Here is a 23,787-nt window from a genome sequence, read left to right on the forward strand (position 1 = left end):
TAGAGACCATCTGATATACAGTAAAACCTGTCTTAGTGACAACTTCTGTATAAAGACCACCTGATATACAGTAAAACCTGCCTTAGTGACAATCTCTGTATAGAGACCACCTGATATACAGTAAAACCTGCCTTAGTGACAACCTCTGTATAGAGACCACCTGATATACAGTAAAACCTGCCTTAGTGACAACCTCTGTATAGAGACCACCTTATATACAGTAAAACCTGCCTTAGTGACAACCTCTGTATAGAGATCACCTGATATACAGTAAAACCTGCCTAGAGACAACCTCTGTATAGATACCACCTTATATATAGTAAAACTTGCCTTAGTGACAACCTCTGTATAGAGATCACCTGATATACAGTAAAACCTGCCTAGAGACAACCTCTGTATAGAGACCACCTGATATACAGTAAAACCTTCCACTGTTATAGGGTCCCAAATGACAAATTTTCATGCAATTTAACCTGTGTATAAAGACTATTTTTCACGTTGTACATGTATAAACTTTGTTGTTGAATGTATGAAAGTGTACGTATCTATTGCAAAAATAACAACACCATGAAAGACTTATGTGTGCAAATCGCGAAATTTAACACTCACAAAAATATCCACGTTTACAGTAACTAACCCTGGTCAATACTAGCTACAATATTTATCTCTTGGCTACAGAGAACTTCTCTTTAGCTCGATCGGTTAAGTGCAGACAAGTAAGCCAGAGTTCAATCCCTAGCAGAGGCAGTGACTTAAGGACTATGTATGGTTGGTGCACTTTTTGGCCCCTTAAAATCCATCAAGTATTGTGTTATTTAGTAATTAACTTATTGAATTTCAAACATAAAGTATATCCTTCCTAATTATGATGGCTGTTTATCATTGCAACTGCAGTTGTAATGTTAACCATCCTAAACATGCATAAATTATGAAAATGTGGAAATTTTGTCAATTTTGGCCACTATTTGTTCAGTTTTAAATCTAGAAACTAAAGAGTGCCACCTTAAACAAACTTAATATTTCTCTTGATTTTGACCTTTTCTTAGTCATCTTTATTTCTTATAAAAAGGCCCAATCCATATTGTTCTTTTTTTGGCGGAATTAAATTCAAGCACATATTAATTTTTTATGAAGCTAGCCACAACGGTATAATTTTTGTAACTGCCAAACTTTGTATAGTGTATTAATAAGGCATAATACTACATTCAATACCAGACCAATAATATCTGACCTCACAAAACTTGGTGGGATTGTCTTACCTGCTGCAGAAATGGCACCTGCTATCCCACCGCCATGCGCCATGTCTGTGTTTGCAGCATTTACCATAACATCAACTTTCAGCTTAGTCATGTCGCCTTCAACAACAACGATTTCCTTATCTTGGTCAATCTTACATTTAGCTTTTGTGACAGGCATCATTGAACTTTGACCTCTGGCCTCAGGAACACTTCTATATCCTGACTTTTTCCTTATGATGGAAGACGATGCCTGTTCAATCTGACTAATTTTGTCGTTTCCTTCTGTAGAACTGAAGTAATCTTCTGCGCCAATTTCCTGAACAACGTGAGTATCCATAGAAACCTTTTGTATCACACTTTCAAGTTTCGTCCTGGCTAATTTTATGGCATCTCTGGTACCTTCTATATCATAACCAGGCTTGACTGTAGAATTTCGTGCTTTCACAATCAAATTTAAAGTGTTTTGTAATGCAAGTGTGCTGGTTTCAATATCATACCGCTTATATTTTTCTAAGAATGTAAAAACTCCTTCTTCAACTTGAAGAAATTCTTTGTGTGTGTCATGAATTCTTTTGTAGTCATTGATCTCGGCATCAATACAGTCACACACCTTATCAAACACTAAATATGAGGCCGTCACATAGACACAGTTTTCTTCAGCACTGATCTGAACTTCCTCTGGGTATCTGGAGAAAAGATCCTTCAAAGCCATTTGCCATTTTGTAGATGCAACAACTTTCTTCAAATCATCTGTCAATGGAAATTTTTTCTCTTTCAAAACCTTTGTAAATATACTGACTGCATCTTTGGCATGTTGGCTAGTTTTTGCATACATAACACAGACGTCCTGATGAGGTGGGATATCCCAAACCACCACTAGGTGGCGTTGCGTTATTTGTTTAACAAATTCTGTTTTAGCTGGGGTCTTAAAGAACAAATCCCTTATTCCTCTTGATATGGCAAAAGATTCTGTGGGTAATGATTCAAACATGACCTTCATTTCCGTTCTGCAGTGTTCTACATCCTTTAGCATGCCAGTTAATGTAATCTTTCTTCTATCAACATCAATTTCTACTTCAAGTTTAGGACAAACTTTCTTCATCTCTTCTCTAAATTTGAATTTCCATAGTAATTGTATCTGGAACATCTTCAGAACTTCTGATTTTGTGATCTGGTTTGCTTCTTCTCCTCCTTGCCTTTCTTCTTTCATTGCAATTTCTTCTACTTTTTTCTTCAAATCTTCCACAAACTTGGTATGTCCAGCTATCACAATCGTGTTTTCAGCTTGTTTTAGAACAATGGCTACTCCATCAGGGTGGGTTATAACCAAGTCTTGTAACTTTTGTAAAACAGATTTCCAAACTTTCTTCACAACAGGAACTTCTACTGTTGTCATGGGACCAAAAAACTTCTTCACATTTTTGTAAATTTCTGTAGACCACTGCCCAGTTTCCAATGCAGCGTTTACTCCACCTGTGTCAAGCATACATTTGATCCTGATCAAATCGTTTTCTAGATCTTCTGGCCAAACAACCTTTCCCCTCACCTCTGATATCATTTGTTCGAATGCCAATTTGTTGGGTTTAGAGTTCATGATGAACTTAGTAAGATTTGGTTCAACGTCCGACAAGGTCACAGGATTAGGCAATGTCATGGAGGCATGCAATGGAGGGTCTGGTATCCGCCGTGTTTGTCGTTTTAGTTGTTTTAGTGTATTTTGTTTTGTTGCTGCTGATTTGTTTACGGACAATTCTCTTGCTGAAGATTGATGATCCGATGATCTTAAAAACTCATAAAATAGACTTGCTGTCACAGCTTTCTTCTCAATTTCTAATTTCCTTTTCGAACTGACAACCCTCCTGGCCACTTAAATGTAAGAAAAAAAGTTAATATTTTATTAATATAGATATCATTGAAATAATTTTAAGACATGAAGATGTTAAAATTCTAAAAAGAATTTCAATAGTTATCTAAAATTTGCATTTTTCTTGCTAGAATAAGACTGTATTGGACACTCAGCTTATGACTTATCAATTAAATGTATAGACCCTTGATAAGGTTATGGTAGTGATCTGGTAGAATCAAATAATAACCAAGCTCGAGGTATGACATTGGCTGAATTATATCAATACATGTGTTTAATTATCTAATTGTTGTACATGTATCATATTGTGGATCTTAAATTTGTATTCAATCCATATAAGATTTTATGAAATTGTTTCATAAAATCTCATATGAAATGAACACAAATCTAAGATATAATTTATCACAAAACTACAACAACCTGCATTTCAAAGAATATCAGTGCCGAAATGTGCTGCAAAAATCCAGAGAATCGAGGCAGCCATTTTTTCTGCCGTCCTTGAATCCATTGGATTTTTCTGCCAAGCACAGCCAATGATATTAGACTAGTGTCATGTACAAAATATTTCACTGATGATGTTGCTGGATATTAGGCAGATTTTATGATAAAACAAGAGGCCCATGCGCCTTAATGGCCACCTGAGTTCAGATACAGAATGAAACAAAGACATGCATTTAAACACTATATATTTGCCCATCAGACCCTTGAAGTCAGTCAGTGATTTTATAAATCTGACTTTTTAATCTATGAAGATTATTTGGTTTTATCAAATCTGTGAATTCAGAAGAAAGATTTTTGAAATGTTTTCCATTTTGACCCCTTTTGGCCCCACCCCTCTGGCCCCTGGGGGTCAGCCAGGACCAATATGGATTTGATTTAAAATGCTATCTAAGACTAATAATTCTAACCCAGATTGACTAATTTCCTATGAAAACTAAGCAATTAATGTTCCTAAATGTGTTTTTCCTATATAAACTATAGTAAATTTGACCCCCTCCCCAGGGGAAAATCTGAGATCCCAGGGCCCATCAAATCTGTGAATTCAAAAAGAAGATTTTTGAAATTACCATTTTGACTCATTTTGGCTCCGCCCCTCTGGCCCCTGGGGGTCAGCCACGACCAATATGGATATAATGTTAAAATGCTATTTCAGACTAATAATTCTAACCCAGTTTGACTAATTTCTTATGAAAAATAGGCAAATAATGTTCATAAATGTGTTTTTCCTATATAAACTATAGTAAACTTGACCCCCTCCCCAGAGGGAAACATGAGACCCCAGGGTCATATTATTCACAATTTTTGTAAAGGACTTTAAGACCTTTCCATCTATGCAGAGTATTTGATTCTACCAGTTCCAGAATTTCAGAAGAAGATTTTTGACGTTTTAGCCTATTTGACCTGTTTTGGCCCCGCCCCTAAGGCCCCTGGGGATCAGTCATGGAAAATTTGATAATAAGATTCAATGGCCTTCACATAGGGATAATTCTGACTACAATTGACTAATTTCCTATTCTAATGACTAAATAATGCTCAAAAATGTGTTTTCCCTATATAAACTACAGTAAGCTTAACCCCCTCCCCAGGGGGAAACCTGAGACCCAAGGGTCATATAATTCACAATTTTCATAAAACACCTTAAGACCTGTCCATCTATGATGAGTATTTGATTCTACCATTTCCAGTATTTAAGAAGAAGATTTTTGAAGTTTTAGCCTATTTGCCCCTTTTGGCCCCGCCCCTCTGCCCAGAGGGGGTTGACCAGGACCAATATAGATATAATATTAAAATGTTATCTCAGGCTAATAATTCTAAACAAGTTTGACTCATTTCCTATGAAAATTGAGCAAAAAAATGCTCATAAATGTGTTTTCCCTATATAAACTATAGTAAACTTGACCCCCTCCCCAGGGGGAAATGTGAGACCCCAGGGTCATATAATTCACAATTTTTGTAAAGGAGCTCAAGACCTTTCCATCTATGAAGAGTATTTGATTCTACAATATCCACAATTTCAGAAGAAGATTTTTGAAGTTATAGCCTATTTGACCCCTTTTGACCCCGCCCCTAAGGCCCCTTGGGGTTAGTCATGGAAAATTGGTTAATAGGATTCAATGGCCATCTCATACTGATAATTCTGACAATATTTGACTCATTTCCTATAACAAATGATCAAATAATACTCAAAAATGTGTTTTCCCTATATAAACTTTAGTAAACTTAACCCCCTCCCCAGGGGGAAACCTGAGACCCCAGGGTCATATAATTCACAATTTTTGTTAAGGACCTTAGGACCTTTCTATCTATGAAGAGTTTTTAATTCCATCACATCTGTGAGTGGAGAAGAAGATTTTTGAAATTTTAGTAAAATTTACCCCTTTTGGCCCGTCCCATAGCTCCCTGGGGGGTGGGGACCATATAATTCACAATTTTGATTGGCCTTATGCCTTAGAAGGTTTGTGCAAAATTTCATTGAAATTGCTTCAGCAGTTTTGGAGAAGAAGTCGAAAATGTAAATTGTTTACGGACATACGACGCACGACGACGGTCAAAAGGCGATTAGAATAGGTCATTTGGGACTTCGTCTCAGGTGACCTAAAAAACTCTTATCATATCTTGTTATTGTGGATTTAGCTGACATTCTTATGATTTAACAAATGATGTGACATTTCTGGTACAAATTGGTAACAAAACGATAAACACCTTTTGCTAAGAGCAGACCGGTATTCATGATCAGATAACCACAAATATCATAGATAATTACATAATGTCGACCAAAGAGAGACTTTATATGAAAAATTCCATGGTGATGCCTTAGAAACAAAGTGAAAGTCGAGTTGACAAAAATATTATTTGAATTCAGTATTGATATAGCTATAGGCTGTTCCCACCAGCATCCATTTCTTTTGTGATGAAACAGTACTACAGTACTAGTAATTGAATCTATGTAACATACTCATGTTTCAAACTTGGGGTAAATTAATTGCTGAAAGTTTTAGTTTACTCTTGGTATTGTGTCTGAGAATATACACAGCTCTGTCAGTTCTCCAGTAAATAAAAAGCAATGCATTGACTGACAAACTCGAGATACTGTCATCTAAACATAACGCTTTAACGTTATGTTACATTCAAATGTTCAGTTTTAGTACCATAATGTGGTAACAGTGCTATGCATGGACATACGACGGACGACGGACAACGGACGATGGACGATGCACTATGACGGGTAAAAGGCGATTAGAATAGGTCACTTGAGACTTTGTCTCGGGTGACCTAAAAAACAAGATAACAATTGATATCATACCTGCTGGATCGATAAAATGTACCAGACATTCCGCTGAGGGAGATAAGATCTCCACTTTCTCTACCTCACCACCACCACTTCTTTTCTCGTTTTCAAAAAACAACATCACAGTATCTTCAGATACGTCAGAACAGCCTTCTATTAACACAGTCGAGGATACAGGAACACGAGACACCTTCAGATGGCAGCCTTCCAAAGTCTTGGTCTGACAAATCGACCGGAGCATATCAATATCTAGGAAAATAAAAATAAGTCTTATAGTTTTAGCCCAAGTCAGGAGAAATTCTACTGAACCAATATAAAAAGTGAAATTAAATGTGAACATTTTCCAATTTATTTACATCCAGCACACTACTACTTCATACCTTTTGAAATTCCCATGGGGCTAATTTCATGTGTTTAGACTTTTATAACCTAAAGAAAGTCTACTTAGTAACCCCCTATGAAGAAATTAAAGATTGATTTTTGCATATTTTGACCTGCTCTTTCTGATGGTATGGTCAGATTTTTGACATTTTGAATATTAAAGAATTTGGTCTTGCTAAAATGGCTTAAAATGGGATTCAAAATCAGGAGTCTTCCTCGAAAATAGATATCAGAGGGTTGGCAGTAATATTGCTATGTGGATATACTAATCTATAATGTAATGTTGACACTTGGACTATAAACTAAAATTACAACAAACGAGAAAAAGAACATGGTAAAAACCATTGAGCCTATTCAGAAATTCAAAACTCTTTGTGAATACACAGAAGATGGCACTTCAAAAGGGAGATAACTCTACTGAAAATGCATTTAAATATTATACCAGTACCTGGTGTAGTTCTGAACGAGACAACAGCCCGGTCTTTCCTGTTCCCATACATAACATCTGTAGGAACTGCCTTAGCTTTGACTTCTAAAAAGTTGACCAATGTGTCATATGTTGTTTCAGGGTTAATATTAGAAATCAACAACTTTCTCTCTTCTAAGCTTGGAGGCACCTCTCCTGTTACCTTGGTTACCTGAAGTTCTATTCCATCTAGTTTATGAGTTTTGGAAAGAACTCTGGATAGAGCTGAAACATCAATAACATATGCTGGTATACAGGTTTCAGTTGGATTGTGTTGTAGATAGGGAAGATAATTTTTCAATGAAAACTTATTAATTATAAGGTGATTGTTAAATCTTCTTTAATATTCCAGAATCTTTTGGTCTTAACTAGTCTAGCCCTGATGTCATGTTCTAAGTCAACCTTATATGAACATCTTTTGAGTCTCCATAATCCTGGAAAATATTTAGAGGTTTATACATTTTATATTCAATTCTACATTCTTATTACACATCTATCTCCCCTTGTGGGTATAGGTATTGTTTGAAAGCATAAGATATTGAAATTGTATGTAATGATATTCTTACACAACCAGAAAATATTTGATATGTGTATGTGTGGCATTTCAATAAGTATACACATCACACTAGTAATCCAACATCACATAAAGATATTTGCAGTGTTGTGTAACAATATTAATTTTGCGAGAAAAAAAAAATTAACACACATATATTTCCCCCATACCATTTGGGTCCTCAAACTGGATCAGAGTCACTTTCTTCTTGCTGTGGTACTCAAATTTGATAAATGCACCCCCTCCTCCTGATTTCTTCCTGTTCATGAAGTAATACTTTATGGTATCTTCTGGTAAAGAACGAGGATAGGTCACTCTCAGGTACTGGGGTGGGCCATCAGTCTCAGGTAACCCTGTCACAGTCAATACATATAAAGTTAGGACACAGGTAGAAAACAGACAGGTACTGGGGTGGGCCATCAGTCTAAGGTAACCCTGTCATAGTAAATACACATAAAGTTAGGACACAGTTAGAAAACAGACAGGTAGAGGGGTGCTCGGATCCATCCTTATTGGACAAGGTTTTTGCAGCAGATTGTTTATCATGGATGCTGAAAGGCTTTTCCTTTATAATAGGCTGGAGATTATCTATGGCTTATTTGTAGATGTGAAAGGCTTATTGTGGTCAAGGGTTACTTATTGGTTATTTCTTTACTTGAAATCATCTACAGAAATAAAATACCAATAATTAAGTGTCGGCCTGGGTCAACAAAAGGTGATACATATTTTCAGGTTTATGAGAGTTTCCAAATCTTACAAGTGCCTTCTAGTGTGTCTACAAATTTGGAAAGTCCTGCAGTTGGTCTGCTTAATCTGGTTTTAGTGGAGACCCAAAGATATCACTGTCGATACCTCCCACCTCCACATGTGAAAGAGAAACAGAACAGACAAATCTAGGTATTACTGTATCTCCTCTGGTCATGACAGGAGTATCAGAAAGCTTACCTGCCCTAGGTGATGATGCCTGTGATCCAGACTCTTCAGCTTTCTGTCCAGGTTCTGCTCTCACATCTGATTTTTGCATCTTGTAAATGTCCATGTGTGTATATGCATCATAGTCATCAAGCATCTCCCTGTCTTGTTTCACAGTTAGTTTCGAACTGTCACGGACACCAGTTCGCCTTCTTCCTTCTGGTACATTGATATCCTTCATATCTACATATGTAGCTTCATCTGTGCTCAAAGATAAATCGGGCTGAGCGTCTGTTTTCATTAATTTCAAGGATTCATACAGATGTGTATCTTCATTCTTGGACAGTACATCATAGATATCCTCTTTATCCGCCTGTTGTACTTCAGCATAGGCAGAATCTAAGCCTAAGCTTTTAAACGCCTGTATGTACTGTATACACAAATACGGGATTAAAAACAAAAACAATCATCATTTTTATAGGCTACAAGGAAATAAGTATCTCATAAATAAAATTTATAAGATTAGTATATTTTGAAAGAAGTTTCTATTCTGCCCTCTCTGTCTAAGTTACTAAGTAACAAGTAGCTAATTTACACTATCAACTCATATGCTTTTCATTTGCTAGATTTCAGTACTAAGCAAAAGATATTGTATTTTTAGGTTACATACCTATGTTTGTCTCATAGTCTCTATCTTCACTGTTACTAAGTTGAAAGAAAGTATCTCATATCCTAGGTTACTATTAAAGTGACATCTTAGCTGTTACAAGATAGAAAATGTCTCATATCCTCGGTTACTAAGTGACAAGTGTCTCATCATATCTGTTACTAGGTAGAAATGATCTTGCTTTCTATGTTACTAGTAAGTGATCTGTTTTTAATTTTTGCAATTTCATTTTCTAAAGTATCGTTTTGTTATACATACCTTTTTATTTGAAGTGTCACCCTCAAAAACAACAAAATGAACTGTGAAGTTTCTACGATGTTTGATGAGAAATTTCTTTGCGCTCTCATACATGGCCTTAGTGGCCACGTCTGCAGGGTAGCCCATCCTACCAGTACCAAGCACAGGAAAGGCTATGGAGGAGAACTCATAGTGTACCGCCATGAAGAGACAAGTGGTCACCAACTCTTCCAGAACCTAAAACACAAATACAGTCGAACGTCATAAACTCAAAGTCGAGGGGACCCTGTAACACAGAAACAAATGGTCCCCTACTGTCCCCTGTAACACAGAAACAAATGGTCCCCTACTGTCCCCTGTAACACAGAAACAAATGGTCCCCTACTGTCCCCTGTAACACAGAAACAAATGGTCCCCTACTGTCCCCTGTAACACAGAAACAAATGGTCCCCTACTGTCCCCTGTAACACAGAAACAAATGGTCCCCTACTGTCCCCTGTAACACAGAAACAAATGGTCCCCTACTGTCCCCTGTAACACAGAAACAAATGGTCCCCTACTGTCCCCTGTAACACAGAAACAAATGGTCCCCTACTGTCCCCTGTAACACAGAAACAAATGGTCCCCTACTGTCCCCTGTAACACAGAAACAAATGGTCCCCTACTGTCCCCTGTAACACAGAAACAAATGGTCCCCTACTGTCCCCTGTAACACAGAAACAAATGGTCCCCTACTGTCCCCTGTAACACAGAAACAAATGGTCCCCTGCTGTCCCCTGTAACACAGAAACAAATGGTCCCCTACTGTCCCCTATAACACAGAAACAAATGGTCCCCTACTGTCCCCTGTAACACAGAAACAACACAGAAACAAATGGTCCCCTACTGTCCCCTGTAACACAGAAACAAATGGTCCCCTACTGTCCCCTGTAACACAGAAACAAAAGGTCCCCTACTGTCCCCTGTAACACAGAAACAAATGGTCCCCTACTGTCCCCTGTAACACAGAAACAAATGGTCCCCTACTGTCCCCTGTAACACAGAAACAAATGGTCCCCTACTGTCCCCTGTAACACAGAAACAAATGGTCCCCTACTGTCCCATGTAACACAGAAACAAATGATCCCCTACTGTCCCCTGTAACACAGAAACAAATGGTCCCCTACTGTCCCCTGTAACACAGAAACAAATGGTCCCCTACTGTCCCCTATAACAGAAACAAATGGTCCCCTACTGTCCCCTGTAACACAGAAACAAATGGTCCCCTACTGTCCCCTGTAACACAGAAACAAATGGTCCCCTGCTGTCCCCTGTAACACAGAAACAAATGGTCCCCTACTGTCCCCTGTAACACAGAAACAAATGGTCCCCTGATGTCCCCTGTAACACAGAAACAAATGGTCCCCTGCTGTCCCCTGTAACACAGAAACAAATGGTCCCCTACTGTCCCCTGTAACACAGAAACAAATGGTCCCCTACTGTCCCCTGTAACACAGAAACAAATGGTCCCCTGCCGTCCCCTGTAACACAGAAACAAATGGTCCCCTACTGTCCCCTGTAACACAGAAACAAATGGTCCCCTACTGTCCCCTATAATACAGAAACAAATGGTCCCCTGCTGTTCCCTGTAACACAGAAACAAAAGGTCCCCTACTGTCCCCTGTAACACAGAAACAAATGGTCCCCTACTGTCCCCTGTAACACAGAAACAAATGGTCCCCTACTGTCCCCTGTAACACAGAAACAAAAGGTCCCCTACTGTCCCCTGTAACACAGAAACAAATGGTCCCCTACTGTCCCCTGTAACACAGAAACAAATGGTCCCCTACTGTCCCCTGTAACACAGAAACAAATGGTCCCCTGCTGTCCCCTGTAACACAGAAACAAATGGTCCCCTACTGTCCCCTGTAACACAGAAACAAATGGTCCCCTACTGTCCCCTGTAACACAGAAACAAATGGTCCCCTACTGTCCCCTGTAACACAGAAACAAATGGTCCCCTGCTGTCCCCTGTAACACAGAAACAAATGGTCCCCTGCTGTCCCCTGTAACACAGAAACAAATGGTCCCCTACTGTCCCCTGTAACACAGAAACAAATGGTCCCCTGCTGTCCCCTGTAACACAGAAACAAATGGTCCCCTACTGTCCCCTGTAACACAGAAACAAATGGTCCCCTACTGTCCCCTATAACACAAAAACAAATGGTCCCTTGCTGTCCCCTGTAACACAGAAACAAATGGTCCTCTACTGTCCCCTGTAACACAGAAACAAATGGTCCCCTACTGTCCCCTGTAACACAGAAACAAATGGTCCCCTGCTGTCCCCTGTAACACAGAAACAAATGGTCCCCTACTGTCCCCTGTAACACAGAAACAGATGGTCCCCTACTGTCCCCTGTAACACAGAAACAAATGGTCCTCTACTGTCCCCTTTAACATACAAACAAATGGTCCCCTACTATCCCCTGTAACACAGAAACAAATGGTCCCCTACTGTCCCCTATAACAGAAACAAATGGTCCCCTACTGTCCCCTGTAACACAGAAACAAATGGTCCCCTACTGTCCCCTGTAACACAGAAACAAATGGTCCCCTGCTGTCCCCTGTAACACAGAAACAAATGGTCCCCTACTGTCCCCTGTAACACAGAAACAAATGGTCCCCTGCTGTCCCCTGTAACACAGAAACAAATGGTCCCCTACTGTCCCCTGTAACACAGAAACAAATGGTCCCCTACTGTCCCCTGTAACACAGAAACAAATGGTCCCCTGCTGTCCCCTGTAACACAGAAACAAATGGTCCCCTACTGTCCCCTGTAACACAGAAACAAATGGTCCCCTGATGTCCCCTGTAACACAGAAACAAATGGTCCCCTACTGTCCCCTGTAACACAGAAACAAATGGTCCCCTACTGTCCCCTGTAACACAGAAACAAATGGTCCCCTACTGTCCCCTGTAACACAGAAACAAATGGTCCCCTACTGTCCCCTGTAACACAGAAACAAATGGTCCCCTACTGTCCCCCTGTAACACAGAAACAAATGGTCCCCTACTGTCCCCTGTAACACAGAAACAAATGATCCCCTACTGTCCCCTGTAACACAGAAACAAATGGTCCCTTACTGTCCCCTGTAACACAGAAACAAATGGTCCCCTGCCGTCCCCTGTAACACAGAAACAAATGGTCCCCTACTGTCCCCTGTAACACAGAAACAAATGGTCCCCTACTGTCCCCTATAATACAGAAACAAATGGTCCCCTGCTGTTCCCTGTAACACAGAAACAAAAGGTCCCCTACTGTCCCCTGTAACACAGAAACAAATGGTCCCCTACTGTCCCCTGTAACACAGAAACAAATGGTCCCCTACTGTCCCCTGTAACACAGAAACAAAAGGTCCCCTACTGTCCCCTGTAACACAGAAACAAATGGTCCCCTACTGTCCCCTGTAACACAGAAACAAATGGTCCCCTACTGTCCCCTGTAACACAGAAACAAATGGTCCCCTACTGTCCCCTGTAACACAGAAACAAATGGTCCCCTCTGTCCCTGTAACACAGAAACAAATGGTCCCCCTGTCCCTGTAACACAGAAACAAATGGTCCCCTACTGTCCCCTGTAACACAGAAACAAATGGTCCCCTACTGTCCCCTGTAACACAAGAAACAAATGGTCCCCTGCTGTCCCCTGTAACACAGAAACAAATGGTCCCCTGCTGTCCCCTGTAACACAGAAACAAATGGTCCCCTACTGTCCCCTGTAACACAGAAACAAATGGTCCCCTGCTGTCCCCTGTAACACAGAAACAAATGGTCCCCTACTGTCCCCTGTAACACAGAAACAAATGGTCCCCTACTGTCCCCTATAACACAAAAACAAATGGTCCCTTGCTGTCCCCTGTAACACAGAAACAAATGGTCCTCTACTGTCCCCTGTAACACAGAAACAAATGGTCCCCTACTGTCCCCTGTAACACAGAAACAAATGGTCCCCTGCTGTCCCCTGTAACACAGAAACAAATGGTCCCCTACTGTCCCCTGTAACACAGAAACAGATGGTCCCCTACTGTCCCCTGTAACACAGAAACAAATGGTCCTCTACTGTCCCCTTTAACATACAAACAAATGGTCCCCTACTATCCCCTGTAACACAGAAACAAATGGTCCCCTACTGTCCCCTATAACAGAAACAAATGGTCCCCTACTGTCCCCTGTAACACAGAAACAAATGGTCCCCTACTGTCCCCTGTAACACAGAAACAAATGGTCCCCTGCTGTCTGTCCCCTGTAACACAGAAACAAATGGTCCCCTACTGTCCCCTGTAACACAGAAACAAATGGTCCCCTACTGTCCCCTGTAACACAGAAACAAATGGTCCCCTACTTTCCCCTGTAACACAGAAACAAATGGTCCCCTACTGTCCCCTGTAACACAGAAACCAATGGTCCCCTACTGTCCCCTGTAACAGAAACAAATGGTCCCCTACTGTTCCCTGTAACACAGAAACAAATGGTCCCCTACTGTCCCCTGTAACACAGAAACAAATGGTCCCCTACTGTCCCCTATAAACAGAAACAAATGGTCCCCTACTGTCCCCTGTAACACAGAAACAAATGGTCCCCTACTGTCCCCTGTAACACAGAAACAAATGATCCCCTACTGTCCCCTGTAACACACAGAAACAAATGGTCCCCTACTATCCCCTGTAACACAGAAACAAATGGTCCCCTACTGTCCCCTATAACAGAAACAAATGGTCCCCTACTGTCCCCTGTAACACAGAAACAAATGGTCCCCTACTATCCCCCGTAACACAGAAACAAATGGTCCCCTACTGTCCCCTGTAACACAGAAACAAATGGTCCCCTACTGTCCCCTGTAACACAGAAACAAATGGTCCCCTACTGTCCCCTGTAACACAGAAACAAATGGTCCCCTACTGTCCCCTGTAACACAGAAACAAATGGTCCCCTGATGTCCCCTGTAACACAGAAAAAAATGGTCCCCTACTGTCCCCTGTAACACAGAAACAAATGGTCCCCTACTGTCCCCTGTAACACAGAAACAAATGGTCCCCTACTTTCCCCTGTAACACAGAAACAAATGGTCCCCTACTGTCCCCTGTAACACAGAAACAAATGGTCCCCTACTGTCCATTGTAACACAGAAACAAATGGTCCCCTACTGTCCCCTGTGACACAGAAACAAATGATCCCCTACAGTCCCCTGTAACACAGAAACAAATGGTCCCCTACTGTCCCCTGTAACACAGAAACAAATGGTCCCCTGCCGTCCCCTGTAACACAGAAACAAATGGTCCCCTACTGTCCCCTGTAACATAGAAACAAATGGTCCCCTACTGTCCCCTATAATACAGAAACAAATGGTCCCCTGCTGTTCCCTGTAACAAAGAAACAAAAGGTCCCCTACTGTCCCCTGTAACACAGAAACAAATGGTCCCCTACTGTCCCCTGTAACACAGAAACAAATGGTCCCCTACTGTCCCCTGTAACACAGAAACAAATGGTCCCCTACTGTCCCCTGTAACACAGAAACAAATGGTCCCCTACTGTCCCCTGTAACACAGAAACAAATGGTCCCCTACTGTCCCCTGTAACACAGAAACAAATGGTCCCCTGCTGTCCCCTGTAACACAGAAACAAATGGTCCCCTACTGTCCCCTGTAACACAGAAACAAATGGTCCCCTACTGTCCCCTGTAACACAGAAACAAATGGTCCCCTGCTGTCCCCTGTAACACGGAAACAAATGGTCCCCTACTGTCCCCTGTAACACAGACACAAAAGGTCCCCTACTGTCCCCTGTAACACAGAAACAAATGGTCCCCTACTGTCCCCTGTAACACAGAAACAAATGATCCCCTACTGTCCCCTGTAACACAGAAACAAATGATCCCCTACTGTCCCCTGTAACACAGAAACAAATGGTCCCCTACTGTCCCCTGTAACACAGAAACAAATGGTCCCCTACTGTCCCCTGTAACACAGAAACAAATGGTCCCCTACTGTCCCCTGTAACACAGAAACAAATGGTCCCCTACTGTCCCCTGTAACAGAAACAAATGGTCCCCTTCTGTCCCCTGTTACACAGAAACAAAAGGTCCCCTACTGTCCCCTATAACACAGAAACAAATGGTCCCCTACTTTCCCCTGTAACACAGAAACAAATGGTCCCCTACTGTCCCCTGTAAACACAGAAACAAATGGTCCCCTACTGTCCCCTGTAACAGAAACAAATGGTCCCCTACTGTCCCCTGTAACACAGAAACAAATGGTCCCCTACTGTCCCCTGTAACACAGAAACAAATGGTCCCCTACTGTCCCCTATAACAGAAACAAATGGTCCCCTACTGTCCCCTGTAACACAGAAACAAATGGTCCCCTACTGTCCCCTGTAACACAGAAACAAATGGTCCCCTACTTTCCCCTGTAACACAGAAACAAATGGTCCCCTACTGTCCCCTGTAACACAGAAAAAAATGGTCCCCTACTGTCCATTGTAACACAGAAACAAATGGTCCCCTACTGTCCCCTGTAACACAGAAACAAATGGTCCCCTACTGTCCCCTGTAACACAGAAACAAATGGTCCCCTACTGTCCCCTGTAACACAGAAACAAATGGTCCCCTACTGTCCCCTGTAACACAGAAACAAATGGTCCCCTACTGTCCCCTGTAACACAGAAACAAATGGTCCCCTACTGTCCCCTGTAACACAGAAACAAATGGTCCCCTACTGTCCCCTGTAACACAGAAACAAATGGTCCCCTACTGTCCCCTGTAACACAGAAACAAATGGTCCCCTACTTCCCCTGTAACACAGAAACAAATGGTCCCCTACTGTCCCCTGTAACACAGAAACAAATGGTCCCCTACTGTCGATTGTAACACAGAAACAAATGGTCCCCTACTGTCCCCTGTAACACAGAAACAAATGGTCCCCTACTGTCCCCTGTAACACAGAAACAAATGATCCCATACTGTCCCCTGTAACACAGAAACAAATGGTCCCCTGCTGTCCCCTGTAACACAGAAACAAATGGTCCCCTACTGTCCCCTGTAACACAGAAACAAATGGTCCCCTACTGTCCCCTGTAACACAGAAACAAATGGTCCCCTACTGTCCCCTGTAACACAGAAACAAATGGTCCCCTACTGTCCCCTGTAACACAGAAACAAATGGTCCCCTACTGTCCCCTGTAACACAGAAACAAATGGTCCCCTACTGTCCCCTGTAACACAGAAACAAATGGTCCCCTGCTGTCCCCTGTAACACAGAAACAAATGGTCCCCTACTGTCCCCTGTAACACAGAAACAAATGGTCCCCAACTGTCCCCTGTAACACAGAAACAAATGATCCCCTACTGTCCCCTGTAACACAGAAACAAATGGTCCCCTACTATCCCCTGTAACACAGAAACAAATGATCCCCTACTGTCCCCTGTAACACAGAAACAAATGGTCCCCTACTGTCCCCTGTAACACAGAAACAAATGGTCCCCTACTGTCCCCTGTAACACAGAAACAAATGGTCCCCTACTGTCCCCTGTAACACAGAAACAAATGGTCCCCTACTGTCCCCTGTAACACAGAAACAAATGGTCCCCTGATGTCCCCTGTAACACAGAAAAAAATGGTCCCCTACTGTCCCCTGTAACACAGAAACAAATGGTCCCCTACTGTCCCCTGTAACACAGAAACAAATGGTCCCCTACTGTCCCCTGTAACACAGAAACAAATGGTCCCCTACTGTCCCCTGTAACACAGAAACAAATGGTCCCCGGATGTCCCCTGTAACACAGAAAACAAGAGGCCCAAAGGGCCTTAACGGTCATCTGACTACCTTGGCAATAGTAAAATTAATTTCATATGGTGTCACTTTGTCAGGACCATGTCAGGATCATTTTCCATTTCCTTCAACAAAATTTTATTTCAAACAAGAGGCCCAAGGGCCTTAACATGTAGGAAATTAATTAGATATAGTGTCATAGTAGCCTTCTTCAATTTGGGATCAACCAGAGATGTAACAATACTTTGTCGATCCATGTCAGGATCATCTCAGGCAAGTTTCAGCCAAATCACATAGGCAGAACTTGAGAAGAAGTTCAAAATGTGTTTTCAAGATGGCGGCTGTGGCGGCCATCTTGGATTTCGGATCGACCCGAAAAATAACAACACTTTGTCGGGACCATGTCAGGATCATTTCATGCAAGTTTCAGCCAAATCGAACCAGTAAAACTTGAGAAGAAGTTCAAAATGTGTTTTCAATATGGCAGATGTGCCGGTCATCTTGGATTTCGGATTGACCCGAAAAATAACAACACTTTGTCGGGACCATGTCAGGATCATTTCATGCAAGTTTCAGCCAAATCGCACGAGTTGAACTTGAGAAGAAGTTCAAAATGTGTTTTCAAGATGGCGGCTGTGGCGGCCATCTTGGATTTCGGATCGACCCGAAAAATAACAACACTTTGTCGGGACCATGTCAGGATCATTTCATGCAAGTTTCAGCCAAATCGCACCGGTAGAACTTGAGAAGAAGTTCAAAATGAGTTTTCAAGATGGCGGCTGTGGCGGCCATCTTGGATTTCGGATCGACCCGAAAAATAACAACACTTTGTCGGGACCATGTCAGGATCATTTCATGCAAGTTTCAGCCAAATCGCACCAGTAGAACTTGAGAAAGTTCAAAATGTGTTTTCAAGATGGCGCCTGTGGCGGCCATCTTGGATTTCGGATCGACCCGAATAATAACAACACTTTGTCGGGACCATGTCAGGATCATTTCATGCAAGTTTCAGCCAAATCGCACCGGTAGAACTTGAGAAGAAGTTCAAAATGTGTTTTCAAGATGGCGGCTGTGGCGGCCATCTTGGATTTCGGATCGACCCGAAAAATAACAACACTTTGTCGGGACCATGTCAGGATCATTTCATGCAAGTTTCAGCCAAATCGCACCGGTAGAACTTGAGAAGAAGTTCAAAATGTGTTTTCAAGATGGCGGCTGTGGCGGCCATCTTGGATTTCGGATCGACCCGAAAAATAACAACACTTTGTCGGGACCATGTCAGGGTCATTTCATGCAAGTTTCAGCCAAATCGCACCGGTAGAACTTGAGAAGAAGTTCAAAATGTGTTTTCAAGATGGCGGCTGTGGCGGCCATCTTGGATTTCGGATCGACCCGAAAAATAACAACACTTTGTCGGGACCATGTCAGGATCATTTCATGCAAGTTTCAGCCAAATCGCACCGGTAGAACTTGAGAAGAAGTTCAAAATGTGTTTTCAAGATGGCGCCTGTGGCGGCCATCTTGGATTTCGGATCGACCCGAAAAATAACAACACTTTGTCGGGACCATGTCAGGATCATTTCATGCAAGTTTCAGCCAAATCGCACCGGTAGAACTTGAGAAGAAGTTCAAAATGTGTTTTCAAGATGGCGGCTGTGGCGGCCATCTTGGATTTCGGATCGACCCGAAAAATAACAACACTTTGTCGGGACCATCTCAGGATCATTTCAGGTAAGTTTCAGCTCAATCCCACTGGTCAAACTTGAGAAGAAGTTCAAAATGTGAAAAGTTAACGCACGGCGGACGGCGCACGGCGCACGGCGGACGGCGCACGGCGCACGGCGGACGGCGCACGACGACGGACGAAACATGATGACTATAGGTCATCCTGACCCTTCGGGTCAGATGACCTAAAAATGGTCCCCTACTGTCCCCTGTAACACAGAAACAAATGGTCCCCTACTGTCCCCTATAACAGAAACAAATGGTCCCCTACTGTCCCCTACTGTCCCCTGTAACACAAAAACAAATGATCCTCTACTGTCCCCTGTAACACAGAAACAAATGGTCCCCTACTGTCCCCTATAACACAGAAACAAATGGTCCCCTACTGTCCCCTGTAACACAGAAACAAATGGTCCCCTACTGTCCCCTGTAACACAGAAACAAATGGTCCCCTACTGTCCCCTGTAACACAGAAACAAATGGTCCCCTACTGTCCCCTGTAACACAGAAACAAATGGTCCCCTACTGTCCCCTGTAACACAGAAACAAATGGTCCCCTACTGTCCCCTGTAACACAGAAACAAATGGTCCCCTGATGTCCCCTGTAACACAGAAAAAAATGGTCCCCTACTGTCCCCTGTAACACAGAAACAAATGGTCCCCTACTGTCCCCTGTAACACAGAAACAAATGGTCCCCTACTGTCCCCTGTAACACAGAAACAAATGGTCCCCTACTGTCCCCTGTAACACAGAAACAAATGGTCCCCTGATGTCCCCTGTAACACAGAAAAAATGGTCCCCTACTGTCCCCTGTAACACAGAAACAAATGGTCCCCTACTGTCCCCTATAACAGAAACAAATGGTCCCCTACTGTCCCCTACTGTCCCCTGTAACACAAAAACAAATGATCCTCTACTGTCCCCTGTAACACAGAAACAAATGGTCCCCTACTGTCCCCTATAACACAGAAACAAATGGTCCCCTACTGTCCCCTGTAACACAGAAACAAATGGTCCCCTACTGTCCCCTGTAACACAGAAACAAATGGTCCCCTACTGTCCCCTGTAACACAGAAACAAATGGTCCCCTACTGTCCCCTGTAACACAGAAACAAATGGTCCCCTACTGTCCCCTGTAACACAGAAACAAATGGTCCCCTACTGTCCTCTGTAACACAGAAACAAATGGTCCCCTACTGTCCCCTGTAACACAGAAACAAATGGTCCCCTACTGTCCCCTGTAACACAGAAACAAATGGTCCCCTGTTGTCCCAGAACATAACAATAAAAACATTTTGTGGACAGTTCAGTTTTGTAAAACTTGTGGTACTTCAGTTACCTGACCAGTACCCAACACTGCATAGCTCTAATATACCTTCTAAGAATTCCAGGTCACAGTTCCATCAACATTCTTTAACAATCTCCTTAACTTAAAATTCTCCATATCAAAATTATTACAGCAGTTAAAGAAAAACTCTTAGGTTATGGAGTTCTGTGACTTCTGTAATGCTTCCTTACGGAGAATTCTAAGTTAAAGAATTTCTTTCAGTTAAGGAATTGTGATAAAACTGGTGTCAGGTATCAATTTTTACATCTTTTCTTACCTTTTCCCCCTTGCTTGACTCCTGGTTCCATTTAGGTACTACAACATGAAATATCTTCTTACAATTGGGCAGTTTTCCCCCCGAGGTCACTGCGATCATATCCTCTTTGATTCCCATCGGATAAGCACTTTTACATTCTTGTTGGATATTTTGTCCTGCAGCTTGCAGTATAGAATTTGAGACAAATCCAAGGTTAAGTTTGAGATCTTTGTTAGAGGGGTTAACGATCACATCAGCCTGCATTGAAAAAAACATTGATAAACAGTGCAAATAGATACATATAAATGTCAATGTATGATTCTTGAAAGTGTATTTTCCAAACATTGTAACAGAAATATCCATATGAGAAAATCCTGAGAAGTGTCAACTTTGTATAAGTTGTTAATATAATCATTTGATGTCATATTAGCAGCCAGGGTCATTTAAGGATGTACCTGGTTTAGGAGGTGAAGAAGAGCTGGAGTACCAAGAGAAAAAACATTGTCCTACAGTCAGTACATGAAAACTGTTCCTCACCTTTCCTTTAACTTGTAACCTCCAGACTATAGTCACGTTCAAATGAGGTTAGCATTATTAATACTTAATCTATATGAATATTTGGGTGTGATTTCACTCAATGGAACCAAAGCATGGCAATAACGGTAAACAGGATCATTACCTATAAATTCAAAATTTAAGAACTTCTCTAAAATATCATGAATTAAAAAAAAAGCCATAGGAATTCAAATTGCAGCTATCACCCTCGCAACTCCCTTAGGCCTAAGAAAGGATCACTCATAAAGAATCACTCAAAATTTTTTTAAAGCATGGGCAATATTATATAGCTAATACAGTAACACACATTTATAATAAACAAGCTTACAGCAAATTCATGGTTATAACACAGCATTTTACATTTCCTGTCAAAGGTCTTATAAGATGTTCGTAATGTGTGTACAATAAACTATGCTTTATTTCACTGGACCTCATAGGATCGCTATAACCATGTTTTACTTATAGTATGTAAATTTTCACATTTTTTATGTTACAGTATTTAGTGTCATATTACCATGACATCAGTAAGGTTTCCAATCACTAACTCCATTTGACCAAAGTGCAATCCGTCTCTTCCATGTTGTTCTTCAACGGATCTGTTAGACCCACTGAAATCCTCTTCACTTGGATCTGTAGCAATGAAGGTTTAAGTATATTATAGTGTAAATGCCTATATCTTTGAAGCAAATAGTTAAGAGCTTAAGAAAGACTTTCAAACTCACTGACTCAAATAGAATTCAGATGATATGAAAATATCAATTTATTATGTACTCAATGTTCTACGACTAAGACCAGTAATGGGATTTAAATGAACCCTGTGGAAAGAGAATCAATAGAAAATATTGGTATAATAATCATACCTGTAGACCATCCAGATGAAGCCTGACCATCCAGTTTACGTTTTTGAACTTCATCCTGCTCTGATGAACTGTCCGGTCTCACTTCCTTGTCCATTGTTCCTCTTAGCTCACTGGGATTTTCCATTGGAGACTGGGCCCACTGCTCCAGTTCTCTTAAACTATCTGCTTCCATTTCTAATGACGATTTCATATCCTTAGCTTGTTTTTCATGCTTCTGTTCAGTATTTTGTGGAATAGGATAACTGTTGTTGGTAGACGAGTAACCTCTTGTCATGCTGGTTGCCATAGTAACAGGCATCTGCCCAGGAGATCCAGGTGGTGCTGTATGGTATGGATAGCCTTGATATTGTGGATGGAAAGGCAGTCCAGTAGATGGAGCTTGGTAAGGTGAACTATCTGAGGTCATGGGCATAGGTTGGCCAGGAAAAAATTGATAGTTCTCTTGTGGATATTGATAATATATTGGTGGATAATTTGTTTGACCACTATAGCCCGGATAATGGTAATATGGTGCGTGCATTTGTTGACCACCTGGACTAGAAATTTGGTTACCAACATATTGCTGTCCTGTGTAAATATGACTAAATAATTGATGATTTAGACCAAATTGGCCTGCTTGTATTTGACCTTGACCTATCTGACCTGTTTGCAATTGACCATGAACTATATGAGCTGTTTGCAGTTGATCAGGAAATTGACTTTGTTGTTGATGTTCTGCTTGTGAAGAGCTTGGAATGACTTGCCCTGATGTCTGTATTACTGGCTCTACCCTCTCATGGCCTACTGTACTGTCTAAGACCACAGGCCCTGTAGATGGCTGAGAAAGACTAGTATCCATGTTAGGGTAACACTCAGTAGGACTCACGAGGGGTGGAGATGGTATTGGTCTCTTCAGGTTTTTAGATCCTGCTGCTTCAATATCAACGCCAATCTTTTTGACTAAGCCACTGCTTAAAGTGATAACTTCTGTTGCTTCTAATTCATTTGTTGATTTTAATGATGTAGTCACTGACTTGATATTATGTGCTGGAGATGAACGGTCAGTATCTGGAGGCCTGCTTACCTCAGGATCGTCTGTTCCTGTTCCTGTAGACATGATAACAAATTCCGTTCTGTTTTCGTGTGGTGATCCAGGTAAATCCACTTCTGTTAATGACATATTGCGATCAACAAAGACCGACACTGACCTTTGACCTGTTTCTGGGTATTTTGGTGTGACACTTGGTTCCTGTGAAGACTTTGGTCTTGGTTTTCTAAAATTCCACATCGGTTCGTAAACATCCCCTTCAGCCCCATACACATCCCCTTTTGGCTGGTCTTCATAATGGTCTAGTACACATGCACTTGTTTCCTCCAAAAGTTCCTGTGGCGAAAAAAGACAAATATTAATTTAGTATTGAAGACCATTCTTGTCATAAAAGAATTACAGTAAACCATGGTTAAAACATTTCTGGGGACCAACAAAATCACTTTGTTATAAACATAATTTACACACATCTTATAGGAACATGATGGGGAATAAAAATCACTGCTTTATAATCATGACTTTGTTCTAAGTGTGTTCATTATAAACATGTTTTACTGTACTGTGAACCTTTTTAATTTGGAAAATATTTTACTTTTTCATTTTCAGATATATTTTAATTGTCT

At 41.4% G+C, this 23,787-nt stretch overlaps 1 protein-coding gene across 4 annotated transcripts in view; it reads right to left on the reverse strand.

The window, feature by feature from the left end:
* The window catches only part of LOC138334939 (protein mono-ADP-ribosyltransferase PARP14-like), a 68,260-nt gene that overhangs the window by 38,942 nt on the left and 5,531 nt on the right, over nucleotides 1-23,787 (reverse strand). For all 4 annotated transcript variants that reach the window (XM_069283809.1, XM_069283808.1, XM_069283810.1 and 1 more), the window contains exons 3-11: nucleotides 22,138-23,500; nucleotides 21,792-21,907; nucleotides 20,744-20,980; nucleotides 9,629-9,844; nucleotides 8,737-9,133; nucleotides 7,962-8,144; nucleotides 7,221-7,463; nucleotides 6,407-6,640; nucleotides 1,260-3,104 (exon numbers count right to left, since the gene is read on the reverse strand). In XM_069283809.1, coding sequence (XP_069139910.1) covers nucleotides 1,260-3,104; nucleotides 6,407-6,640; nucleotides 7,221-7,463; nucleotides 7,962-8,144; nucleotides 8,737-9,133; nucleotides 9,629-9,844; nucleotides 20,744-20,980; nucleotides 21,792-21,907; nucleotides 22,138-23,500 — 4,834 coding nt within the window. The remainder of the gene's footprint in view (nucleotides 1-1,259; nucleotides 3,105-6,406; nucleotides 6,641-7,220; nucleotides 7,464-7,961; nucleotides 8,145-8,736; nucleotides 9,134-9,628; nucleotides 9,845-20,743; nucleotides 20,981-21,791; nucleotides 21,908-22,137; nucleotides 23,501-23,787) is intronic.

This window comes from Argopecten irradians, chromosome 11 (assembly GCF_041381155.1).
Source record: "Argopecten irradians isolate NY chromosome 11, Ai_NY, whole genome shotgun sequence".
NCBI lineage: Eukaryota > Metazoa > Mollusca > Bivalvia > Pectinida > Pectinidae > Argopecten > Argopecten irradians.